Source organism: Girardinichthys multiradiatus, chromosome X (assembly GCF_021462225.1).
Source record: "Girardinichthys multiradiatus isolate DD_20200921_A chromosome X, DD_fGirMul_XY1, whole genome shotgun sequence".
NCBI lineage: Eukaryota > Metazoa > Chordata > Actinopteri > Cyprinodontiformes > Goodeidae > Girardinichthys > Girardinichthys multiradiatus.
The window spans coordinates 37002858-37025942 of record NC_061817.1 but is presented as its reverse complement, the minus strand read 5'-3'; the positions used below and the strand labels follow the sequence as shown (position 1 = coordinate 37025942).

Genomic DNA, 23085 nt, shown 5'->3' with positions numbered 1-23085 from the left:
GCAGAGACTGAGGCGTTGGCCGGACCCTCAGTGGCATGGGCTGCTCTGCAGCAGCACTCATGTGGCTTGGTGTGGGCAAAGGAGGACGGCAGTTAAACAACCTTACTGCCGTTTCATAATCCATCTCTATCTTCCTTATCCTCTCCATCAGCTCAGGAGAGGAATACAGGAAACTAATCGTCCTGAGGATCTTTATTTGGCGTGCATAGAACTTCAAGCGCTGCTCCAGCTCGGCAGGTGTGGCTTCAGAACATCGGGTTGGAGCGAGCGCAGACGGCATGGGCGGAGGTGCAACGAGCCTGGCAGACAGTGCTGTGGCAGGCGAAGATGCGGGCTTACTTGCTGCAGCCCTCACGCTGGCTGAGAAACCACCTCCTCGCCAGCCGACCGGCTGGGAACCCCTGCACGTCAGTGTTTCTTGCGGCGGGAGGAGGACGTGGGCTTCACTGCCGGGCCAAAATGCGCAGCCAGGGGAGCAGGCGGAGAACGGCGACGAAGGGGACCTGTCCCCGGACACAGAATCGCCAACCTGGATCCATCATAAGCCGACTGCGGCACCGACAGCCCCGCAGAACGGTGCAACAACTTCTCCGCCTCCCGAGACAGGAAGGCAAAGAGGTCCATGGAGCTAGCCCGATGCTCAGGTCCGTGTTTGGCGGAAACATTCTGTTACGATTTGCAAGATATAGGACCCCAGAATGCAGACGAACAGGCATCGTGATGGTAAGTGAAAAAAAAGGTTTAATAACAAAAACTCACACTCAGCAGGAGGCAGGAACAAAACAAACGGACAGGCATGGCATGATAAAAAAAAACAAGACTTGGTTTGAGAACAAGACATGAGAATGAGGAATGTTTCCGCGACAACTAACTGAACAGGTGTGTTTAAATGGAGCATGGTACAGGTGGAAAACAACACTGATTAACATGGTGCAGGTGAACCGAATAAACTTAATTGACAGACAGAACAAAATGTGGCTGCGGCAAAAACAGAGACTCTAATATACAAACAAAACATGAACAAGACTAAAACATGACCAGAAAAATAATAAACAAAAGCATGATTCAAATTCTAAGAAGAATACTAACAAAAGAACGAGTCAAAACCTTAACTGTGAAAAACATTTGAAAAAAACAGAAACCAAAAACCAAACAACCCCATATTATAACAATTTATTAGATTTGCTTTTATCCCACCTGTCCCTCAGACCAATCCAAAGCCTGACTGCAAAGAGAGGGCTAAGTCAACCCAGGTTTAAGTAGTTCTGCCGAGGGCCCGGCCACATTTATATTCATTTAGTTTCTACATCCAGTGCAGCTTTTCCCAATATTACATTTTTACCTCATTGTCCTTATTTTTCAAATGTAAATTATTGCCCGAGTTCATTAGTTTCTTTATGGTTGTCTCTCCTGCAACTCTCTTATGTTGCCATGTGACAGACTGGCCACCTCTCCAGGGTGTATGCCTCCTCAGCGATCCAGAGGAACCTTACCAAACTCCTCATGGGGTTCATCATTTGTCTTGGGTTTGTGTGCTGCAACTATGTTTTTAAATCCCACCAGAGGTTTTCAGTAAAGTTCAGATCATGTGACTATGATGGCTGCTCTAGTATCTTTCATGGAATTTTCTAAAACCAAGCCTCAGTGGACTTTGAGATCTCCTCGGGGTCATTGTTTGAAGGTCCCATGACAAGACTAAAAAAGCACTGAGAGAGTGCAGACCTCTGCCAAGGCCACTGCATGTCAGCTGCTGACAGGTGAGGAACCATGTGGGAATTCAAGGTTCTCGCACAATGGTCTGGCAATGGTAGAAAAATGTCCTGGACCCAGATGGTGCTCCGTATCACCACAAAATCTAATAATCTGTTCCTTGCCCAAATACTCATCTTATCTGAAAATGTCATTTAAATCCGTTCAGAACCTTTTGAGATATATTGCAAAAGGAAAGACAGATGGACAGACAAACGGCGCTAAAAACCTAACCTCCTTGGCAGAGATAAAAAGAGATAAAGACAGCATGGGTTGATGTAGTTTTTTATTGTATGCCAAGGTGCTTCGCTTGATTGCTGGCCGAGAAAGAAACCCGTAGAGATGAGAGCACACTGAAATGGATTTGTCAAAAAATGTTTCTAATTTTACATTTACTTTATTAAAACAGCTAGGCTGCAAATATGTTTTTTTATATTAAAGTGGGCTGCTTTTTATTTCAATTTTATACAAATGTGAGAAGGACTTAAAAATGCCTGCGTAGTTCAGTGTGTAATTGGGGCCTGCCATAGCAATAAGAAGGCATGGAATGCCATTGCAAAGTGATCGGCGATGGCCGTTGCCCACGGTTTGAAAAAAAACGTGTACTGTTTTTGTACGGTGCCCATTTATTCGGACCCCTTTGAGGACTCTTAGGAATGCAGGCTTAGTGGGACACAAGTGGAGCTACTAACACATGCACACAGAGACACGCGTGTGCTGCCAGTGGAGGAGCTCATCATCATAGCAAAAGAGCACTGCCTCTACTGAGAGAGGAGAATGCCACAGCTTGACCCTGCAAGGTCAAAGTGACAGATCCCTACAGTTTTAGGCCACATTACATCAAAAAGGAGGATTCATACTGATGCTAAATATCTAAGAAGCTCAACCCAGCAGTGGAAAACAGGATTCATGATTCATGCTTTCAATCTAAGTGTACCAGCTGCTGTTTAAAATCAGAGCTGTCGTCATATTCTTGTTGTCATGATGGGTTTATCTCCAGGTTAATCAGACTCAGTGTTTCTTTGTTTCTTTGATCCTTTTCCATAAAAGGGGTATTTCCGTGGGAGGGTGGACAGGCAGGTGGCTGATTCTTAGAAGCAGGTGAATAAGGCTCTAGAAACCTGGGTACGGGAAGGAGGCAGAGTGGAGGCTCACAGCTGAGACAATCGGGGCTTTAATTACCTTGATTCTCAGAACATGACGAGAATTAACCGGAGGCACGAGAAAATCCACAGAATCTCCGGCAGAAACCATCTTCCTAAGAGGCAGAAGAGAAAACACAAAATGTCAGTGATCGATGAGATAACTGCAGAGCAGCAGAGGTCTAGCTGTTTACCACTAAAAGTGAGACAACGAGCTGACGCCTCCCTCTGGCACCTGCCAGTCACACCCTGAGTAGGAGGAGAGAAACACATCACAAAAACACAGGCTGCACCCAGCCTGCACACAACCACCGTGGATATGACACTTGTCAGGTAATGAATATATAAGCTGTTCCAAGAGGGTCTACATTAGAGCTCCACAGTTTCAGTCATTAGGAATTAATTAAAATAAAAGCTTAAAATTGCTATAGTTACTATTACATTTATAGCTGATAAAATAGTACACTGGGAATTTAGAATAGCAAGCAGGTTCTATATAACTGATGGAAATAACCTAGACCTGAAAGGACAACTATGTTGGACTTTCAAAATAAGACCATGACATACTCTACAAAATAAAAGCCTTCATATTGTAAACAACAGCTCAATAAAGCATGATGCAATCGCTTAGCCTAATGCAATTAGCAAAACAACAAAAGGTCTAGGTGGATATCTGTGCCTTCTACCCTCAATTCTGATGCAAACTGGGACTAACCCAGCCACAGAACCTTGCATGCACCAAGAGGCAGGCCCCGCATAAATTTCTTAAGAAATTTTCTAGTTTATTTTACAGTAGGCCTACACACGCACACTGCACTTCTGTTTGTTGAATTCTTTTGTCCTAACAGGTAAAATAATAAAAACAAAGTCTATTAGCTGTGTTACCTTTAGCAGCTCCTGTTATGATTTGGAGTTGTTTGGTTTTTGGTTTGGGGTTTTTTCTTTATATGTTTTTCACAGTTAAGGTTTTGAATCGTTCTTCTGTTTATTATTATTATTATTATTAGATTTTGAATCATGCTTCTGTTTATTATTTTCCTTATCATGCTTTAGTTTTTGTTTTGTTCTTGTCTTATCAGAGACTAAATGTACATCCTTCAATCAAACGAGGTGTGAACATTTTGACAGGTGGGCGGGACTTCCAGTGGTGTAACCGGATGTCGTCATTAACCGGATGTTGACATCACAAGGGAGCGAATCTTTCTAATTGTATGTTTTTAGACGTTTTTACATAAAAAAAAACAACATGTAGTTTCTCCACTTTAAAGGTCAGTCAGGTTAAAGCAGGCATGTCACACAAAATTGTGATAAAAAGAGGGAACCTGACAGAATTGTAAATTCATTTTGTTTTAACACAGGGGTTATTTAGATGGATATTTTTACATCTAAAAAACAAGAAAGACAAAAAGTAGATACAGAACCTTTCTTCCTCTGCTCAAATGTTTGAGTAATCTAATCTGCACCAGCAACTTGTAGAGATGATCTAAAAACAGAGAAACAAATGAACTGAAAAAATTGTTAAAAAGTAAGCCAAACATGTAATTATCAAAACTGAGTGCTCAGTATGCTGTTTCCAAATTAGAAATGGATTCTACAGCTAAAAGTCTTTGTTTGGAATCATAAGAGACTCCATTTGTTGAAATGGATGATCATTTTAGGTACATTAAGCTTTTCTTTTTTCATCTTAGAGCAATAGTTATTGAGGATTTAGAGAAAACTGTTTTCTCCTCATCCCACGTGGGAGCCAGAGGTTATATCCTGTAGGTGTGGTCTATGTTAAACGTCACAAGAAACTGGATAAATAAAAGTTATATAAAGTCCTCAGACATGTCACTGTTTATTGAATTAAGGCAGACATCCGCAGCTGTTTTTTGTGTATTGTCTCAGACAAAGTCTTCACACCGACTGTAGTCAAAGTAATTAAGAGGACTGTGATCCTTCCTGGCCCAAAGTCTCGAGCATTGTCTCAGTTAATACACATCCACTGTTTATTGAATTAACGCATCTGCGGCTTTGCTGAGGTGTCTCGGGGGGGTTGTGACCAAGGGCGTAACCATGCACGCTGATCGGTTGTCGTCATTACGGAGCGAATCTAGAATCAACGAATTAAAAAAACAGAGGGGTGTGCTTCAGTGTTTGTTTTAAATACTAGCAGAAAACGCAACAATTTACCTGCAGCATTTGCTGGAAAAGAACACTCGTTGAACAATGGTTAGAGTTAAGAGAGTTTTTCATCAAACCGGGGAGAAAAGCAAGGTGTGGCAAGATGATGAGCAACCATCTACATCATCTATTTCCTCATCTGAGATACCTATCGGAATTCCTATCGTAACATACTCTGCAGATGATGATCCAACTTCACCAACAACAATGGATAAAAAACAGGCCTCAGGTCAGCTAAGATGTACGTCTCTTCTGTGTGAAACCCCAGTAACCGTCTACAGGCATACGCGCCGTGAATTGGATGCCCCGAAGAAATCAACATATTACCTATGCAAGGTACAAAGGCCTCCGTTCGACACTCTGCAGGAAGAGTGGTCTTTGGAACCATATGGACTGAGTGGTAGCTGGAGGTATATTTTCATGTACGAAATAGGAGAGCTCTGCCTGTATCAATTGGATCAAGACGAGGTATTTAATGGATCATTGGCTCTGTGTACTTTCACCCACAACGACTGGGCTGTGTTACGGCTGGCAATCCCGCACCTTAACGATAACCCTGAATCCGTCTCAGTGTACAAGAGGGAGGATGAAGATGAAAGCTCTCCTCAACCAGCAAAAAGGATGAGAATGTGTCCTTCCGATGTTGAAATAGCTGCAAGAGAACCTCTCTTTAGTGCAGTGTGGGGGTCACAAACCACAGCAAATGGCCGCTGGTCTTTTCAGGCAAGCAAACGCAAGAATAACCAGACGACCCCCTCAGATCTGTTTGTGTTGGAGGCATTCAATCAGAACTGCAGTGTATTCAAGACTGTGCTGGCTCTACCGTATGATGCTTGGGTTGAGAAGATAAATGAAATTGGACAACGTCTTTCCAACCTTTCCCCTTTTTGAGGACCCTCCCCCTTCCTGCGCTATATATCAGGGTCTAACTTTGAGCTCACAGACTCTTCTTCACAACGGCGGGCAGCAAACCTTGAGAATGTGTGGAGCGTACGGGAAAACACCATACTGGGACCTCTACAACCAGCAAGAAGAGACCCTCTTCTCTCCTGATCATGATGATGAAAGCGTCAACACCGGGCCGTATCATCCACCTTCTCCAGATCTCTACTCACCAGCCACCTCATCGTCGCAGCTCTTTGAGTCCCTATTCAGTTCAGGGACACCGACAGGATACAACCTCAGATCGTATCATCCGCCTTCACCCGACCTCTATTTACCGCTATGCGTGGCTGAGTCTGTACACACAGATATCCAACCTGAAGACAAGAGGGTGATTGTGGAGGACGAGGCAACCATCAGCTACTCATCCTCCCCACAAACTCCAGACCCGATACCTGCCCCTCAGCCTTCATCAGAAGAGGAGGAGAGTAATCAGGGTGATGAAATTGACGGCTGGATCTCAAGCGCTCTCATCAATACGGTGAAAACAGCGATACTTCATTTATTCAACATAACCTGTTTGAACTATGTCAAAGAAAGCTGTTACGGGTGCATAACGAACCACCCGAGCCAACGACAGCATCAGTGCCTGGAGATATTGGAGGAGGAGTATTACCAAGTCAACTTTCAACGCATCGTGCGACGACTCATAAACCCCAAGCTCTTTCCTGCTATTCAGAAACTTCTGACACTTCGACGTATACAAGCAGATGACTTCAGAGTGAAAACTATTGCAGAGACGGTTTTATATGAACTAAAATCGGTACAAGGCTTCCATAGTGCAATCACTGATATGTACGGTAATGACTGTCTCAAGCAGCTTAACTCTGTTTCAGAGTGCTACGATCCGATCTCAGATGTTTGATGACTTGTTTTGTCTTTTCTGTATTCTCTCTCGGCTTTCTACTGGTATACATATATAACTGTTTTGTTTTTTAGTTTTTTAAAGATTGCAATGTTTGAATTGATCTTTATTATCTGAATGCGGTTTTTCTGTTTCTCTATTAAATACGGGTACAAAATAAAAAAAGAAGTATAAATATACCCTCAGGTGTTTTTGTTTTTTTCATTATTTAACAAGTAGTCGTCAGAGTGAGCATAAAACTGGGATGTCTGAATGAAGGATGATGAAAAATGTATATTACAACCCATCAAATCCAGGAAGTTTAGGGGGTATAGAAAGGTTGAGGAGGGTTTTGCAAAATGAAACGGGGAAGAAGGTAGCAGTTGAAAAAGTTAAAGATTTTTTATCGGGAGAAGATGCCTATACTCTTGTGGAAATATAAATGCCTTATCATTAGTAGCTAAAGCTAAGATATATTTGGGATTTGCTGCTTATAGATTAATTATTATTAGGAGTTTTTAGTTATGCTTTTGAGAGTTAGAAAAAATCCTTAAACAATAGCTTCTAGTGTGGTCACACAATGAGTGTTTATTATTCAAGGTTAAAGCTTGCAGGTGTTTTCTGTCTGTATCGTGAGAAGCTGGCAGTGGATTAGGGAGTGCATGTGTCAGTTTCATCAATAGAAGATGCCTCAGAACTGACCTTCAGCAAAAGAATGTATGAGAAACTGTCTGCAGCCAAAGAATGTGTGAGAAACTGATAAGGTGCTGCACAACAAATGTGAAATGTATATTCCCTGGTATGTGTGTGTTCAATAAAAGAATGGTGCAGGGGAGAGAAGAGCAGAAGTGTTCTTGACTACACAGAGGCCTCTCTTCCCCGGCCGGGTGAATCAGCTTCAACCTCTAGTCCGTGTTTTGTTTTCTTAGACATTTAAGTTTAGTTTTTCTCGCGCAGAATTAAGATGCTTTGACCAAATAAACGAACACACAGGAGTTTAGAAGGACAACTCCGACAACTTGGTGATCCCGACGTGATTTGGGAAAAGTGAGGACTTTCGGCTAAATCAGAACTTCACCAAAAGACGTCTTGACATGGTTTCTGACGAGAATTCATGATTTTGCTGGGTTGAAGTCCCGGAGGGTGGGAACCTCCGAAGTGTAAACAGTTTTCTTAAGGTTTGAGTCCCTCAAAAAACGGGGTTCGAGTCCCCTGGAATTTGAGGGTTAGAGTCCCTCTGGATAAGGGTTAAAGTCCCTAGGTTGTGCAATGTATTCTGGAGTCAGAAAGCTAAGACCGGGCAAAAACACAAAGGTTTGAATGCTGTGTTGTATTCGAGTTCTGTCTCAATAAAACCAGATTACAGATGTGGTAATTTATAAAACACATCTGAAGTCCCTATAAGTTACTGTGAACAGTTTGCATGAATCTGTAAGACCAGTAACAGTGAGAGCATGGCTGTGAGTTATAAATGACATTTGTAACAAGACCAGCATGATAAAACTATGAGCTGGAATAGGATAATTCAGCAAGAATAGTTAGACTTGGAGGGCATCTAGTGGACTCCAGAGAAAAGTACATAATACACAAACACATAAAATCGATGAGCTGTTCACAGAAGGGATAATCTGTGAGACAGACTTGTTAGGAGGAGTGTGTGAAAATACGGTGTGAGTGGGGAGAGGCGCAGCGGTTCAACAGACTCTCATTGCAGGTGAATGAATGCAACATTCCTGTATGGAAACCTAACTGGTGTCAACAATGACAGAGTGCTGATAAGCTGCTTGGTTTGGGGGAAAATTGAGGTGTCTTGAGACGTGTTTATGTCACTCTCAAAATAGTCCAGATACCACGGACACAGCGTGCCATATTTTCTGTACGGCCTCAGTTGACCAGTGAATGAACAGAGTGGAGTGAAGAAAGGTGGGAATACTTTTTACAGAAGGGTGCGAAAACTTTTCTTCTAAACATGGACGGAGAATTTGATAGGGAAACGGATGACTCAGAGTCAAGTGCAGAGGCACCGGTGTGGAAAACATTTAAGGAACAACTGTATGTTGTGAGACAACTGGTACAGCAGACTCAGGATGGGAAACAGGCTGAAAAGTTGATTACAAAAATAGATCAGAAAATACAGGATGAAGTTGAAAAGGATGGAACTGATGGAAAGAGCAGAAATAGTGTTGGAAGATGGTTTCGGCTGAATATGAAGGAGGCTAAGAAAGAAAGAGAGTTGGCTGAGGAAAAATGCAAAGACAGTGGATGGTTTAAAGGCAAGTTTAAAGAGACAAAGGACAAGGCAGCAAAAGATGAGACATTCTGGTCTCAGATGGTGTTAATATGGCAGGGAGGTAAATATGCAATGTTTGATAAACCTGACACCACACATACAGAACCACACACTGACAGGAATAAGGAAGTAGCTGACAAGCCACCACCCTACTTGGGGTTATAATTGCATGCTTAAGCTGACCACCGAGGCATCTCCAGCTAACTGCACCACCTTAGCCAGCATCTTCCCTCCTATCCCTAACAATACCAAAACAGGACCATTCTCACCCAATAAAGGTAATGGCACGTATACATGTTTTAACTTTACATCAATCTCATCCAAAATTAATGTAGGACAGATCCCGTCAGATTGGTGTAATATTACTACACTAGGTAGTGTTATTGGTCCTTGGGCCAGATCTAGACTCTATATAGGAATACCATAGGGGTGTGTGCAATGGTGAGATTACAGGCTCCCCTTATTCTTTTGGGTAAGGACCTTAAACGTCTACCCACTAAACATGCCCAACAAACAGCTCTCACCCGCAGAAGGCGACGGCATATTATGAAACGAAGCACTGCTGGATTTGATTTAAGTCAGGGCTCCCCCACCTATATAGATGCTATAGGTGTCCCTAGGGGAGTACCAAATGAATATAAATTGGCTGACCAAATTTCTGCAGGATTTGAGAATATACCAATCATCGCTGCCCTTTTCTCTGTGACCCCTAACAAGAATATTCATTACAATATCCTACGCCTCACGAACTTAACTCGAGATGCAGTTGAGGGACTCGTTGATCAAACAGGACCTACTTCCCTTATGTCAGTACAAAATAGAATGGCGCTGGATATGCTTCTAACAGAAAAGGGGGACGTATGTGCAATGTTTGGTGATATGTGTTGCACATTTATTACAAACAATACAGCACCAGACGGTCAATGTCAAAAGCCTTAGCAGGCCTCAAAACGCTATCTGCCTCCATGCATGAACATTCAGGTATTGATAACCCATTTGAGGATTGGATGACTGGCATGTTTGGACATTGGACAGGTTTAATCATGTCTTTGTTTATTTCCATAGCAGTATTTGTTGCTATTATGGTGACGTGTGGATGTTGTTGTGTACCATGTATTAGATCTTTGAATGTGCGCTTTATTACTGCAACTATTGAAGGCAAGGCAACCACACCCCCTCATATGATGCCTTTGTTGGCTATCCCTGATGACGACGAGGAACATGAAGGGGTGTTGAGAATTTAATTGGAGTCCGCTGTGCTTAGGCTTCTGGTATAGACGTATACTTTTTCTATTCTTTTAGTGAAGTCTTAACAGACTTCAAAAGGGGGAATTGTGGAAATATAAATGCCTTATCATTAGTAGCTAAAGCTAAGATATATTTGGGATTCGCTGCTTATAGATTGATTATTATTAGGAGTTTTTAGTTATGCTTTTGAGAGTTAGAAAAATCCTTAAACAGTAGCTTCTAATGTGGTCACACAATGAGTGTTTATTATTCAAGGTTAAAGCTTGCAGGTGTTTTCTGTCCGTATCGTGAGAAGCTGGCAGTGGATTAGGGAGGCATGGTTCTCCTCTCCCTGAAGATGCCTCAGAACTGACCTTCAGCAAAAGAATGTATGAGAAACTGATAAGGCGCTGCACAATAAATGTGAAATGTATATTCCCTGGTATGTGTGTGTTCAATAAAAGAACGGTGCAGGGGAGAGAAGAGCAGATGTGTTCTTGACTACACAGAGACCTCTCTTCCCCGGCCGGGTGAATCAGCTTCAACCTCTAGTCTGTGTTTTGCTTTCTTAGACATTTAAGTTTAGTTTTTTCTCAAGCAGAATTAAGATGCTTTGACCAGATAAACTAACAAAATTTAGCTAGAAGCTACAACCACAGCTACCACACCAGCATTAAGATGAGCCCAATGGAAATGACCTCAGAAAATGCCTTTCAACCTCCAACTGATATTGCAGGGCCTCAGTGACAATGTTTAAACAGGGGGATCTTGTCAGAATATCCAAGGTACGTGGAGTGTTTGACAAAAAATACAAAAAGAGTTTTACGGATGAAATGTTTACAGTGTATGAGCGGATACTCCGATCTCCTCCTGTATACAAACTCAAAGATTTGGAGGGAGAACCTATCGAGGGTTCTTTTTACGCTGAGGAACTTAAAAAAAGTAAAAATATTTAAGGACAACATGTATCAAGTGGAGAAAATATTAAATCGACGCACCGTCAAGGGTGTCAAACAGGTTTTTGTACGCTGGAAAAATTGGCCTGAGAAATTCAACAGTTGGATCAGGTTTGATGAACTTCGAGACGTATAAAATAGGTGTGCGCTAAAACCTTACGATTCATACAGCATCATGGACAGCAAGGCAGAGGATAGCAGTTTTTACGTTACCCTTCCCTCTAACGCTAGCAAGGAAGTGTTTAAAAATAATACCAGTTCACGTTTCTGTGTAAATTTAGCTCAACATATTGATTTAGAAGCCCAATAGTTGGATGCATTAGCAGAGATTTCATACCTTCATACATGGCATAATTTACCGAATAATGTAGCCTACTTTGAATGGAGGATAATACGCAAAGGATCAGAAGTGGCTACTATAACAGCGTTATTCAACTCAAGACAGAGATGGAAATGTTTTTCAAAAAAATGAACTCGGGTATCCGCATTAAATTCAGCAAAGTTCAAGAGAGATTTGCATTTCAAGCAAGCGGTCCGTGTGAAATACGCTTCTTCAGCACTCTAGCTTATATGATGGGCGTGAAACCAGGGGAATGGATTCATGTATCTGAACCAAAACTGGCTCCTTTTCCAGCGGATATAAAGGCTGGTTTCTATCACCTATACTGCTACAGCGACATGGTCAGCCCGCAAATAGTAGGCAACGCTTTTGCACCTTTACTAGTCCATCAAAGTACAAGGCACATTCAGTGATATGATTACTCTGACGTTTAACCCCGTCCACTACCTTCCATTTTCCAGAAGACATATTGAAAATATCAATATAGAAATTAAATCGGACCAAAATGTTCCTGTAAATTTCGTCGTCGTAAAACTACACTTCAAACCGGTGATATCACAACGTAGCCTGAGATAAATTTTATTTGTATAAACAGAGATATATATAACCTCTAAGACTGATTGGTTATCATTCATATTACGCTGGTCATTCAACACTGCATCAAGTAGGCAAGAGAGAACATGGCACATCTAAGTCTGAGACGTGATCCAAATCGCTTTGTAAATTACTATGTAAGTCAATCAGGTGGTAATCTGCCAGGGTTTTATGGGGCCCCGGTCATGTACGGACGTGGAATTGGATCATTATTTTCAAAATGATTTTGCTTCGTATCCCCTCTGGTTAAAAAAGGATTTGCAATTGCAAAACCCCATCTTAAAACGGCTGCATCAAATATCGCTTTGGATGCCATCGGTAGAGCCGTGAGTAAAATGAGTGGTTCTACACACACCGAAGGTCAAGAAGGTTCAGGAATTATGGTTTTATCCAAAAGACCCAGAACAAGACCCCCTGGTGATCGTTTAAGGTCGGTTAAAAAGCAACGACAAGCACGAAAAAGGAGATCAGTTGGAGCTGACAAACGAAGAGGAAGGAAGTCATCCGCATGTTTTGATATATTTAAATAATGGCTCTTTTACATAACAAATCATCAGAGTGCACGCTGGCAGAGTTGGACTTATTTTCTGCCCCGATGACGCAGCTATCGATCGAAGATAAAATTTACACCGAGATCCAGCCTTTATCAGCAATCACCGATGGAGGCCCAATCAAGTTTTTCCTTCCGAGAGACGGAGAAAAGTATCTGGATCTCAACAATATGCTGTTGCATCTCAGAGTGAAAATTACTAACGAGGATGGAACAAACCTGCCAGATGATGCACCTGTAGGGCTCATCAACTACCCGTTAAACACCATCTTCAGTCAGTGTGACATCACTCTCGGAGATCGAATGATTTCACAATCCAGCGCTACACATCCATATAGAGCCATGATTGAGACATTGTTAAACTTTTCTGAGGATTCTTTAAAAACCCAGTTTAGCTCCGGTCTTTTTTATAAAGACACTGCAGGGGCTCTGAACTCTATTGTTACAACTAACGGCCCTAACCAAGGTCTTAACAGCAGAGCAGGCTTTACGGCAAATTCCAAGGAGGTACATCTCCTAGGCCCCCTGCATGCAGACATATTTTTCTGTGAGAGACTTCTTTTAAACTCTGTTGACCTCAAAATTAAACTTACAAGAGCCAACGATGCCTTTTGTCTCATGGCAGCAAGAGACTCTACTTTCAAACTCAGGATATTAGGAGCATCTCTTTTTATCAAAAAAGTTTCTGTCTCTCCAGCCGTTCGATTGGGGCACGCTTCAGCTTTAATGAAAGCAAATGCTCTGTATCCACTTTCACGTGTGAATGTAAAAACATTCCATCCCTGAAAATTCAAGGGTATGCAACCAAGAGAATCTTTTCTTAGGTATCTTTCCCAAGTATGTGGTGATTGCGTTACTGGATCATGATGCTTTTACAGGAACACGCAATCTCAATCCGTTCGACTTTAATTATGTGGGGACACAGATGCTCTATCTCCACTTTCCAGTGGGAATTTAAGACTGGAAATGCGTTTCAGAAACCCGTTGCCTCATACCACCACGCTGATCATCTACACTTGTTATGACTCTATTTTAGAGATTGATTTAAAGAGGCGTGTGCTGGTGGATTATTATTAATCTAATCAGACATGAATAATCATGAAATTGAGGATCTACTGCATCATCTGCTGGGAGATTTGTTTTACGGTATATGGGCGTGCGACCAGCTGCCGCTGCTAGCTGACACATTCACAGGACCCGCATACTTTATTAGTGAACACACATCCTTCATACATGCCTGGAGAACACTGGTTAGCTCTGACTCTGGAAGAGAATGGCCAAGCCGGCTTTTTTGACTCTTATGGATTCCCTCCAAATTTTGATTTCTACCTGTCAAGCATCGTAACATTTTTAAAAGACAGATCATCAAAAATATTGTATCACAATAACCAGTTTCAAAACACTCTTTCCACTGTGTGCGGTCACCACTGTATTTATTACCTCTGTCATAGAGCATGCGGTCTATCACTGCAGCAAGTGTTGTCTAAATACACCGGAGATGTGTTTAAGAATGATTTAATGGTATCTAATCTTGTAAAAAAATACCAGAAATGTGTCATTAATCAGAGTTCTGCATTTTTCACTCACAGTGCATGCTCCTTGGAGATGTTTCAGGATTGTTATGGAATTTAAATTGTCTTTTTTTTTCAGATTTTAATTTTTGTTTAAATTCTAATTAAAATGTATATCAGTGTGTGTGTGTGTGTGTGCGTGTGTGTGTGTGTGTGTGTGAAGTAGAGCATGATGCTAAACATGTAAATATAATCAATAAAGATTTTATTGAATGAAAGAAATAGGCTACACGTCTCATTTTCTTACGGTTTATGATGAAAATGTAATCCATCGGCGAGGTAGTATTATTTTACAAAGAGACTTTTTTGTCTTCATGGTAGTATTTTTGGTCGATCTCCAGCTCGGATCTCGACCAATGGGGAGAAAGAGTTATCTGCTTTTTTCGTCTCTGATTAATGCGAGGGAATGCTTCAGCACTTTCAATAAATGATGCCTCTCCGTCTGTTTTTAGCCGTCTATATTCATCACGAGCATAAGGATTATTGACAGAAGATATGGGGATGTTTACCTCTGACAAAGTATGCAGAAAGTCTGACCATCCTCGGGGTAGCGGTGCTCCAGATTTTTTAAACGGAAGGATGAGATTTTTCAACAAGTCAATCATGTGGGACCCCTTTACAACATTTCTTTTAAATACAAATTCTCCTCGCGAAGTCCAACCCCCACTTCTTTCGGATAATTTCTTCAAAATGTACTCAGCATTTTTACGGATATGCTTTGGCAGGCTTTTCAGTACATCCATAACAATCTGATCCGAAGCAACCTGGTCATGCCCCGGGACCTGCTTTTCTTCATGCTGCTCATGGTCTGGAGTCTCGTTCGATGTGTCACGCTGCAGCGTCAAACTCACCCGTGGTTCTTCTTTCACACCTTGCTTGAGTAGAGTCAGATACCTCTGCAAAAGTGCATCGTATTTCTTGATTTTTTCATAAGAAGTCAAACCGGGGTCATTCAATATCGCTCTCATTTCAGCATCCAAATTCTTCTCCGCCGTCTGTCTGATAGACGTGTCTGATTGGGTCAGACGCCTGAACTGATGAGGTGAAATGAGAAACATCTTCTGCGATGTTCTGAGAGACATTGCCTCCTGATGATTCCACCCACTAGATCACCGATGAAGGGAGCAAGAGTCATTAAGATGGGGAGAATAAAACCACCTCCCTGGTTTTTGAGAGCCAGCTGTTTACGTTTGATACCAGTTCTTTTATCAGCCAACAACCTGATGATTTTTCTTTGCTTCTTCAATTTCCGGGGTTGAGAAGGTGATAGTTTAATGTTACCTTTTAAAATATTCAGAGCAATCTCACACAGAGCATGAAGAAAGTCAGGAGAGCAGTGTGCAAGAATATCTTTACGTTTCTGTGGACAGGCCTGGTACAAAGCTCTGAATAATGGGACATTCCTTTTTATACGTGCAGACATGATGACTTACTTTGTTCTAGGGACGTACACAGCAGGCCACTGGTGAGGAAGTATCCCCGTTCTCAGTCTGAAATGTTCTGGGCAGGTAGGCGTAAGATCGATGATTACATAACCATGAGCTTCTCTTGTTGCGTCTTTAAAACTCTCCAAGAAGAGACCCTTTTGCGTTGGAAACATTTGGCGGGCCAAATCTGAGGCTTGAGCAATAACATCGTCTAGAATGATCAGGTTTTCATCTTCAAAAGAATGAGGCAATCCTTCCACAAAGGTAATATTTTTATTCATCTTCTGCAATTCAGCATACATCGGCTGAAAAGATGTGTAAATCCACAAAATATTTTCTGGAACAACATCCATGACATGGTTACAATTCTGCAAAACACTTTTTACAAAAACCGTTTTCCCGCAACCGCTGGGTCCTATTATCATACATGAGAAAGGCGCTCTAAATCTAGGATCAAAATCAACCTCCTGTAAATCGGCAGAATTTTTTTATTTTATCTTTCTTTTTCTTATGTTCTAATAACCAAAAGGCAGAGTTGTCCCATCAGAAAAAAGACGTCTCTTATCATAGACCAATCGAAACCTTTTAACAAATGCAGCATTTCTTAAGAGGAATCTCTTTTTATCGTGTGCTGAGGAATTTCAATGAAACCCTCACTGCACCCCGCTAAGTTACCCTCAACCAGCCCTTTGATGCTGTCAAAATTGACCCTCTCGCTGCATTCATGCATCTGAGTGATGCCTTTAGCACGTATCACTAGCTTTTTCTGGTTTTTGGTTTGATATGCATAACTCTTGGGTCCTGTTGATGCAAACTCCGAAATGCTGTCTCCATCTAACTCGTCAGTAAGATCACCCAGATAATTTCCAAGCTCCAAAGGAGTTTCACCACTTTTCGTCACAAAAGTGATCTTTGTCACTTTAAATTAGTCTGTTCTGTAACTTCTCCATGCTGCTGAGAAGTTTTAAACATGCATAAGTGGTGGTGAATGCAGCAATAAACACATTGTTTACCTTGCTTGGGGGAGAGATGACACATTTGCTGTAGTTCCACTGCACTACACACATTTCAGGGTTGAAGAAATGGAAATAGTTAACCCTGTATTTACTCGAGAACATGAAGCTGAAAAACTCATCAAGGTTAGTGATGACTGTGGTCTGAGACAGATCACTTCGCTGCACAAACTTTCCCCAAAATCTGTTTAAACACAGTTTCGCTACCTGTCTTTTGGCAGGGTTCACCTCAATTTTGCCTGCGTCTAATTGGATACCCTGGTGGGGTTTGTAGTCTGCTACATACTTTGACCTGCTCTCCTCATCCACCGCTTCAGATGGGTAGCCTGAAGCCTCCTGCTTACCCTTTAAAAAGCAATGAATGTAACCTTTAAAGATTGTGTCGCTGGTCTTCTCAAAATGCCAAACGTCAGGGATTTTGGCGAGGCGATAACCGCACTGCAATGCTTTACAAAACTCTACACACACCCACACACCTGTCAGAGCTCTGTCCTCATCATTATGCCTGCAGGGACCTGACTGGTTATTTATTTCAGCACATGTGCAGCAGAGAGTAAACACAAGTTTACCTTGGGATGTTCTGTAAGGTAAAACAGGGAACAACAGGTTACGTGGTGGGTAGACCACAGCTCTGATTATACCGAAGTAGCTGCTGGGGTCATCAAAATCTTTGTAAATGATGGTGGGGTGGCCGAGGGAAAAAACGCAGTTGGCGTTTACATAAGGGTACAGAGATGTGTAATCCACATAGTGTACAGTTCATAGGGCAGGTGTGTCCACCCTACAGAGCATCTCGGGGTGATAGCGGTTCGGGTGCATTAACTTTCTCAAGAAAGCTGATCACCCCTGGGTCTGATTTTTTCATTTCAGTCCACTCATGCTCCCAGATGACCTCGAGACGAAGGCCGTACACAGTTTGTAACACCTTGCTTCTCTCAACAGTGGCTGCATAAAACTGTTCAAATGCGACCCCTCTCAACGGACACTTGTCATGTAACACTTTTTACAGCCGTGGAAAAAACAGCCGTAAAATTCAAACGCAACTTTGACACCGTTAATCTCTGCATACCCATCCACAGAACATGGACCAATTTTCTTTTCCCCCGTGTTTAATGCATGTTCGATGTCAATTTTTCTGCTGTCTGAAATCCAGCCAAGCCATTGAATGGACGCGCTGGAAAATGTCTTACTACTACGCCTGTAGTCCAGAGGTGAGGGGATGGTCAAGGTTTTAGGAGGAAGGAAATTAGTTACAAAAACCTTCATGCAGGCTGAGGCTATCGTGACGCTTTTAAGCAGATCCACACTTGTCTCCTTAAAGAACTCATCCCTGAATTTAACACAACCTTGAAATAGAACGTCCACATCATTTTTACAATAACGAAGAGCTTCCTTCTCAAAGTCAAAGACCCCTTTGCTCGCTTCTCTGTCCCAGCTGCTAAACACCTGTTGTTCTTGAAGGCTCATGCGTTCTACAGCGTAGGAGGATGGAGGAGGAAAAGACCCCACATACTGGAGATGTTGCTCAGACGAGAATAGGTGGGGGGAAAAAACCTTTGGTCTGATCACTAAAACCTAATGCTTTCGGCATGGCACTAAGCTTCATACACATGAAGGACAGACTATCAATGTATTTTAACCTGTAATCAGGGTCGGTTAAACAGAGAACTTTACTTCCCTGCATGATGAGATGAGGTTTAATGCCTAACTGCAGCATACATAGCTGTGATAATCAGGTAGCTGTCATACCCACGTGCGTTTTGCGCACGTGGGTATGACAGGTTCCCTATGTCTGCTGAAACATGAAGAATTACGACAGATTCTGTGACAACCTGCACAGGCGACAGGTTCGTTAATTTCACGCATAAACTGGTATGAGTGACACACCGGACAATAGCCTTCACAATGGTGTGTGTCTGGCTTTTCATAACAATATGCACAGATGTATCTCGATCCTATAAAACCCTTGAGATTTTTTATCCCGTAGTAGTGACCTTGAAAGAACAGCAGAAAGAGAGGGTTTGATCGATCAGGGAAACTGGTCGCAAATTTACACAGAGCTGCAGAGTCTGTAACGGTTCTGTGAAACAATACAATTGTTCTCTTTAGAATGTTTTCAAATTTATCAATGTTGCTGAAAGTTACTGCTGTCTGATCATCTAAACCAGCCCTGTGTTGCCACTCCCTCCCCAGCTCTAAAGCCTGATTATCAGTAAGGTTAGAGTCAGAGACGTGTGCAAGACTTATGGCAAAGCATAAGCATAAAAAGCATGCCATAAGCATGCCATAAGCATAAAAAAGCTTAAGGTAACTAAAATTATCATCCATTTTACCAAATGGAGTCTCTCATGATTCCAAACAAAGTTTTTTAGCTGTAGAATCCATTTCTAATTTGGAAACAGCGTACTGAGCACTCATAAAATTTTAGATAATTCCACGTTTAGCTTACTTTTTAACTATTTTTTCAGTTCATTTGTTTCTCTGTTTTTAGATCATCTCTGCAAGTTGCTGGTGCAGATTAGATTACTCAAACATTTGAGCAGAGGAAGAAAGGTTCTGTATCTACTTTTTGTCTTCATGTTTTTTAGATGTAAAAACATCCATCTAAATAACCCCTGCGTTAAAACAAAATGAATTTACAATTCTGTCAGGTTCCCTCTTTTTATCAGAATTTTGTGTGACATGCCTGCTTTAACCTGACTGACCTTTAAAGTGGAAAAACTACATGTTTTTTATTTATTTATGTAAAAACATCTAAAAACATACAATTAGAAAGATTTGCACCCTTGTGATGACAACATCCAGTTAATGACGATATCCGGTTACGCCCATCTGTCAAAGTTTTCACACCTCGTTTGATTGAAGGATGTACATTTAGTTTCTCTTATCAAGTCACGTTTTTTGTATCTGGTTATGCTTTAATTTCATAGTGTACTAGTTTGTATTCAAGGGTCTCTGTTTTTGCTCCAGCCACGTTTTGTTTTCTCCTGTCAATTAACTTTATTCAGTTTACCTGCTCCAAACTAAACTGGCTCCTTTCTTCACCTGGTTCACCTTCCATATATACACCTCCGTTCTGTTTATTCTTTGCAGAATCATTTTCTGGATCATCCTCATGTCCTGTTATTCACGCCAAGCCTGTCTTGCCAGCCTGCCCATGTCAGTTTTGCCTGTCTTGCCTGTCCGTTTACTGTTTTGGTTCCTGCCTCCTAGTGAGTGAGTTTTTTGTTATTAAATATTTTTTCCACTTATCATGCTGCCTGCTAGTCTGCATTCCGGGGTCCTTCGCTACACAAACCTTGACAGCTCCAGAATTGTTTTTTTTTGGTGGAAGAGGAAGCATAATGGCTCTTCAGGTAATAAAGGTTGCTGACCCCTGCTCTACACCACTAGAACAATATTAGGTGTGGTCAAACTGACAGTAAGTTAATTAGCAGCAACTGGCTGCTACTTTCCCACTCAAACACTATGGGAGGATCAAGTCATCAACTTGATATAAAACTGTCTGGCCAATGCTGAGAAAGCTTTCAAAGCCAGGAGACAGTGATGGAGGAAACACCCTACGTAAGCTTGGTGGAGGCGGTTTATGTGGTTAAAAAGTGTTTGTGTGTCTCGACACAAACTGTTCCTGGAAGTCGAGTCCTGCTGGGGAAAAAAACAGTGGTCCAGTTGAGCTCTGGAATGAGGAGCTCAGTAATGAAATTGTTATGGTACAACTGTCACGTTGATTTCCTGCAGATGTGATGCTAGTCTTGTATTCCTGTAACTGCCCTTGATAATCAATGTTGTGGGTGCCAGAATTTCTGCGTAAATAAAGATGGAAAATCTGATTGGTCAAGAGGACCACATACACACTAATGCTTTGTATTTGTAAATAACAAAAACACCTTGTAAGAGCTGAAAGCAGGGAACTTGTGGAATTTTTGCTGAATATGTTTGGTGCATTGTGAGAAATAAAGGTTCCCCCTGTGAAGGCTGGGAGGAGAGAGAACTCTGAGTTTTTGTGTTACCTGCTTTAGCTCAGTAGTAAAGCCGTACCCTTCTACAGCTTCGTATTCAGGATGAGTGCAAGTGGCTCTACAACGAGGCCATCTACAATCTACAGGAAGGAGTGATCTAAGGTCAACCTGTTTTGAAGCAAATATTTACTTATCAGGAGTGGGTGGTTCACCGCACCACAAAATGGTCATGGACCTGGAACTTGAACTGGCAAATTCCCGGTCCACAGGCAGGAGTGATCTAAGATTGATTTAACATATTGTAAAGCAAATACTTTCTTATCAGGAGTGGGTGGTTCACCGGGCCACAAAATGGACCTGGAATTTGAACTGGCTGCAAAAAATGAGACCATAAAGCTTCCAGTTTTCAGCTGGGATTAGGACATTTTCAGCAATTCTGTATGTCTTCATCTTCATTAATGTGAAGCTTATATGTTGGTCTCCATATATAGCATATTTTCTCCCCGTGCATCAAGTTATCACATCTAAGGATTTGTTGATTGTTGTTGTTTTTCTACAGGCTTAACGTGCAAAAATGAGGCTTTCATTAGTTCTTCTCATCACCATCTCAGCTGTATTTGGTGGTAAGAACTCCCCAACACATCTTTCATCTACATCAATGCATCTATGTTTATTTACCTTCCAAAATGTGGGGAAAAGAGCAGAGAATTCATGTCTGTGTCTAATTTTGAGCTGTTTTCTGTCTGAAATGTTTTTCTCTCAGGGAGTCTGGCCTTTAGAATCGTTGTCTTCCCAAGGGGAACCAGCAACAGTTATGTGGAGATGACCCCTGAGAAACCCCTCACTCTGAAGGCTTTCACACTGTGCATGCGTGTGGCCACAGAGCTCAACGGCGAGAGAGAAATCATCCTGTTTGCATATCGAACACCTGACTATGACGAGCTGAATGTGTGGCGAGAGCTGGACGGAAGGTAAAATATTTATGTCCCAGCAGTTTAAAACACTTCCTCGATCAGAGGTAGTAAAGGGTTCATTGTGTATTTCTGTTTAGGCTCTCCTTCTACCTGAGTGGAAGTGGAGTTCTGTTCCAAGTCCCTGACCTCGGCTCGCTACAGAATCATCTGTGCTTCACCTGGGATTCCAGCTCAGGTGCTGCAGCCCTCTTCATGAACGGCAGAAAAAGTGTGACCAAAATCTATAGGAAGGCTCACACTATCCAGCCAGGAGGCCGGGTTTTAATCGGCCAGGATCCTGACAATTATCTGGGTGGCTTTGATGCAAAGCAGAGTTTTGTTGGAGAGATTTCTGACGTGAACTTGTGGGACTCTGTCCTGTCAGACGCTGAAGTCCAAAACCTGTTTCATCAGAGAACAACACACAAAGGAAATGTGATTGACTGGGAAACTTCAGATCTTACACCAACTGGAGAGGTGGAGGTTATTAATGTTAATCCATAGCCCAATTATTTCTACATGCATAAAAAAACTTTGTTTTCTTTGGGCAAATAAAATTCATCCTGAAGTCTTTCTGCTGTGATCAACATCTGTGTGTGTTATTTCCTAGTTGAACACGTATTCAATTTGGTCCTAAGAATGAGTGCAGCAGTAATGAAGCATTCAGGAAGCAAAGCTGCAAACACTTTTCCACTCCTGCATGAAATAAAATGTATTCAATTAGAAGTCAACCTGACTTAGAAATGGTTCACCTTTGTGCTTAAATGGTCACAAACCTGATTAAATCTGCAGGAAGTCTGTTTCAACTCATCCTGACAATAAAGACCAAACACCAGAGCTCCTATTAACTCTGAGGACCAGACAAAAACATCTATGGATTAAAAATAAGGGATATCAACTTTAATTATTTGATGTTACACTGCGGAGGACTCGGTGATTTATTTTGCTCAGTCTGATGCTCTACTGAGTAACACTGAAGATACAGTTACATGTTATATGAAAAGTAAAAAGCCTCAACATGGAGCTGAGTAGAGCTCGCTGTATCAACAAATAGTTCAGTTCCTTCTTGTATTGAGCAGGTCACTGTATAGGATTCAGGTTAATCAATTCAATGTATTTTTTCCTACTCAGAACATCAAGCAAAGGTTGAAAAGTACATTTCAAACGTTGAAACCAAGTCGGTCACGGAGTGACATTTTTGGACTCCGTTTGTGGCTTTGTGTTTGTTTACCTTTTGCTTAGATTTTTCTATTTTGGTTTTTGTATCATGTTTTCCTTTCTCCCTCTTCCGCCTCCTAGTGTTTACAACTTAAGTTCTTTTATGGTTGTTTTCTTATTACTTGGTATGGTTAATTATTATTATTA

At 41.7% G+C, this 23085-nt stretch overlaps 1 protein-coding gene across 4 annotated transcripts; it reads left to right on the top strand.

The window, feature by feature from the left end:
* The first annotated feature begins 296 nt into the window (after positions 1-296).
* Positions 297-22293, top strand: LOC124862518 (pentraxin fusion protein-like). 4 transcript variants are annotated; one of them, XM_047356482.1, is made up of 4 exons: positions 297-644; positions 21327-21390; positions 21531-21738; positions 21819-22293. In XM_047356482.1, the coding sequence occupies exons 2-4, from the start codon at positions 21342-21344 to the stop codon at positions 22222-22224; spliced, it is 663 nt and encodes a 220-aa protein (XP_047212438.1). In that variant the 5' UTR covers positions 297-644; positions 21327-21341; the 3' UTR covers positions 22225-22293. The 4 variants fall into 4 exon arrangements, with proteins under 4 accessions (XP_047212438.1, XP_047212439.1, XP_047212437.1 ...); XM_047356483.1 differs by lacking the exon at positions 297-644 and adding an exon at positions 705-723; XM_047356481.1 differs by lacking the exon at positions 297-644 and adding an exon at positions 21120-21205.
* Positions 22294-23085: the final 792 nt, after the last annotated feature.

Excerpts from the sequence above, each read along its gene's own strand:
- LOC124862518 (XM_047356482.1), top strand. The coding sequence starts at position 21,342 with ATGAGGCTTTCATTAGTTCTTCTCATCACCATCTCAGCTGTATTTGGT. Across the intron at positions 21,391-21,530 it reads CATCTCAGCTGTATTTGGTG|GGAGTCTGGCCTTTAGAATC; the intron begins GTAAGAACTCCC and ends TTTTTCTCTCAG. Across the intron at positions 21,739-21,818 it reads TGGCGAGAGCTGGACGGAAG|GCTCTCCTTCTACCTGAGTG; the intron begins GTAAAATATTTA and ends ATTTCTGTTTAG.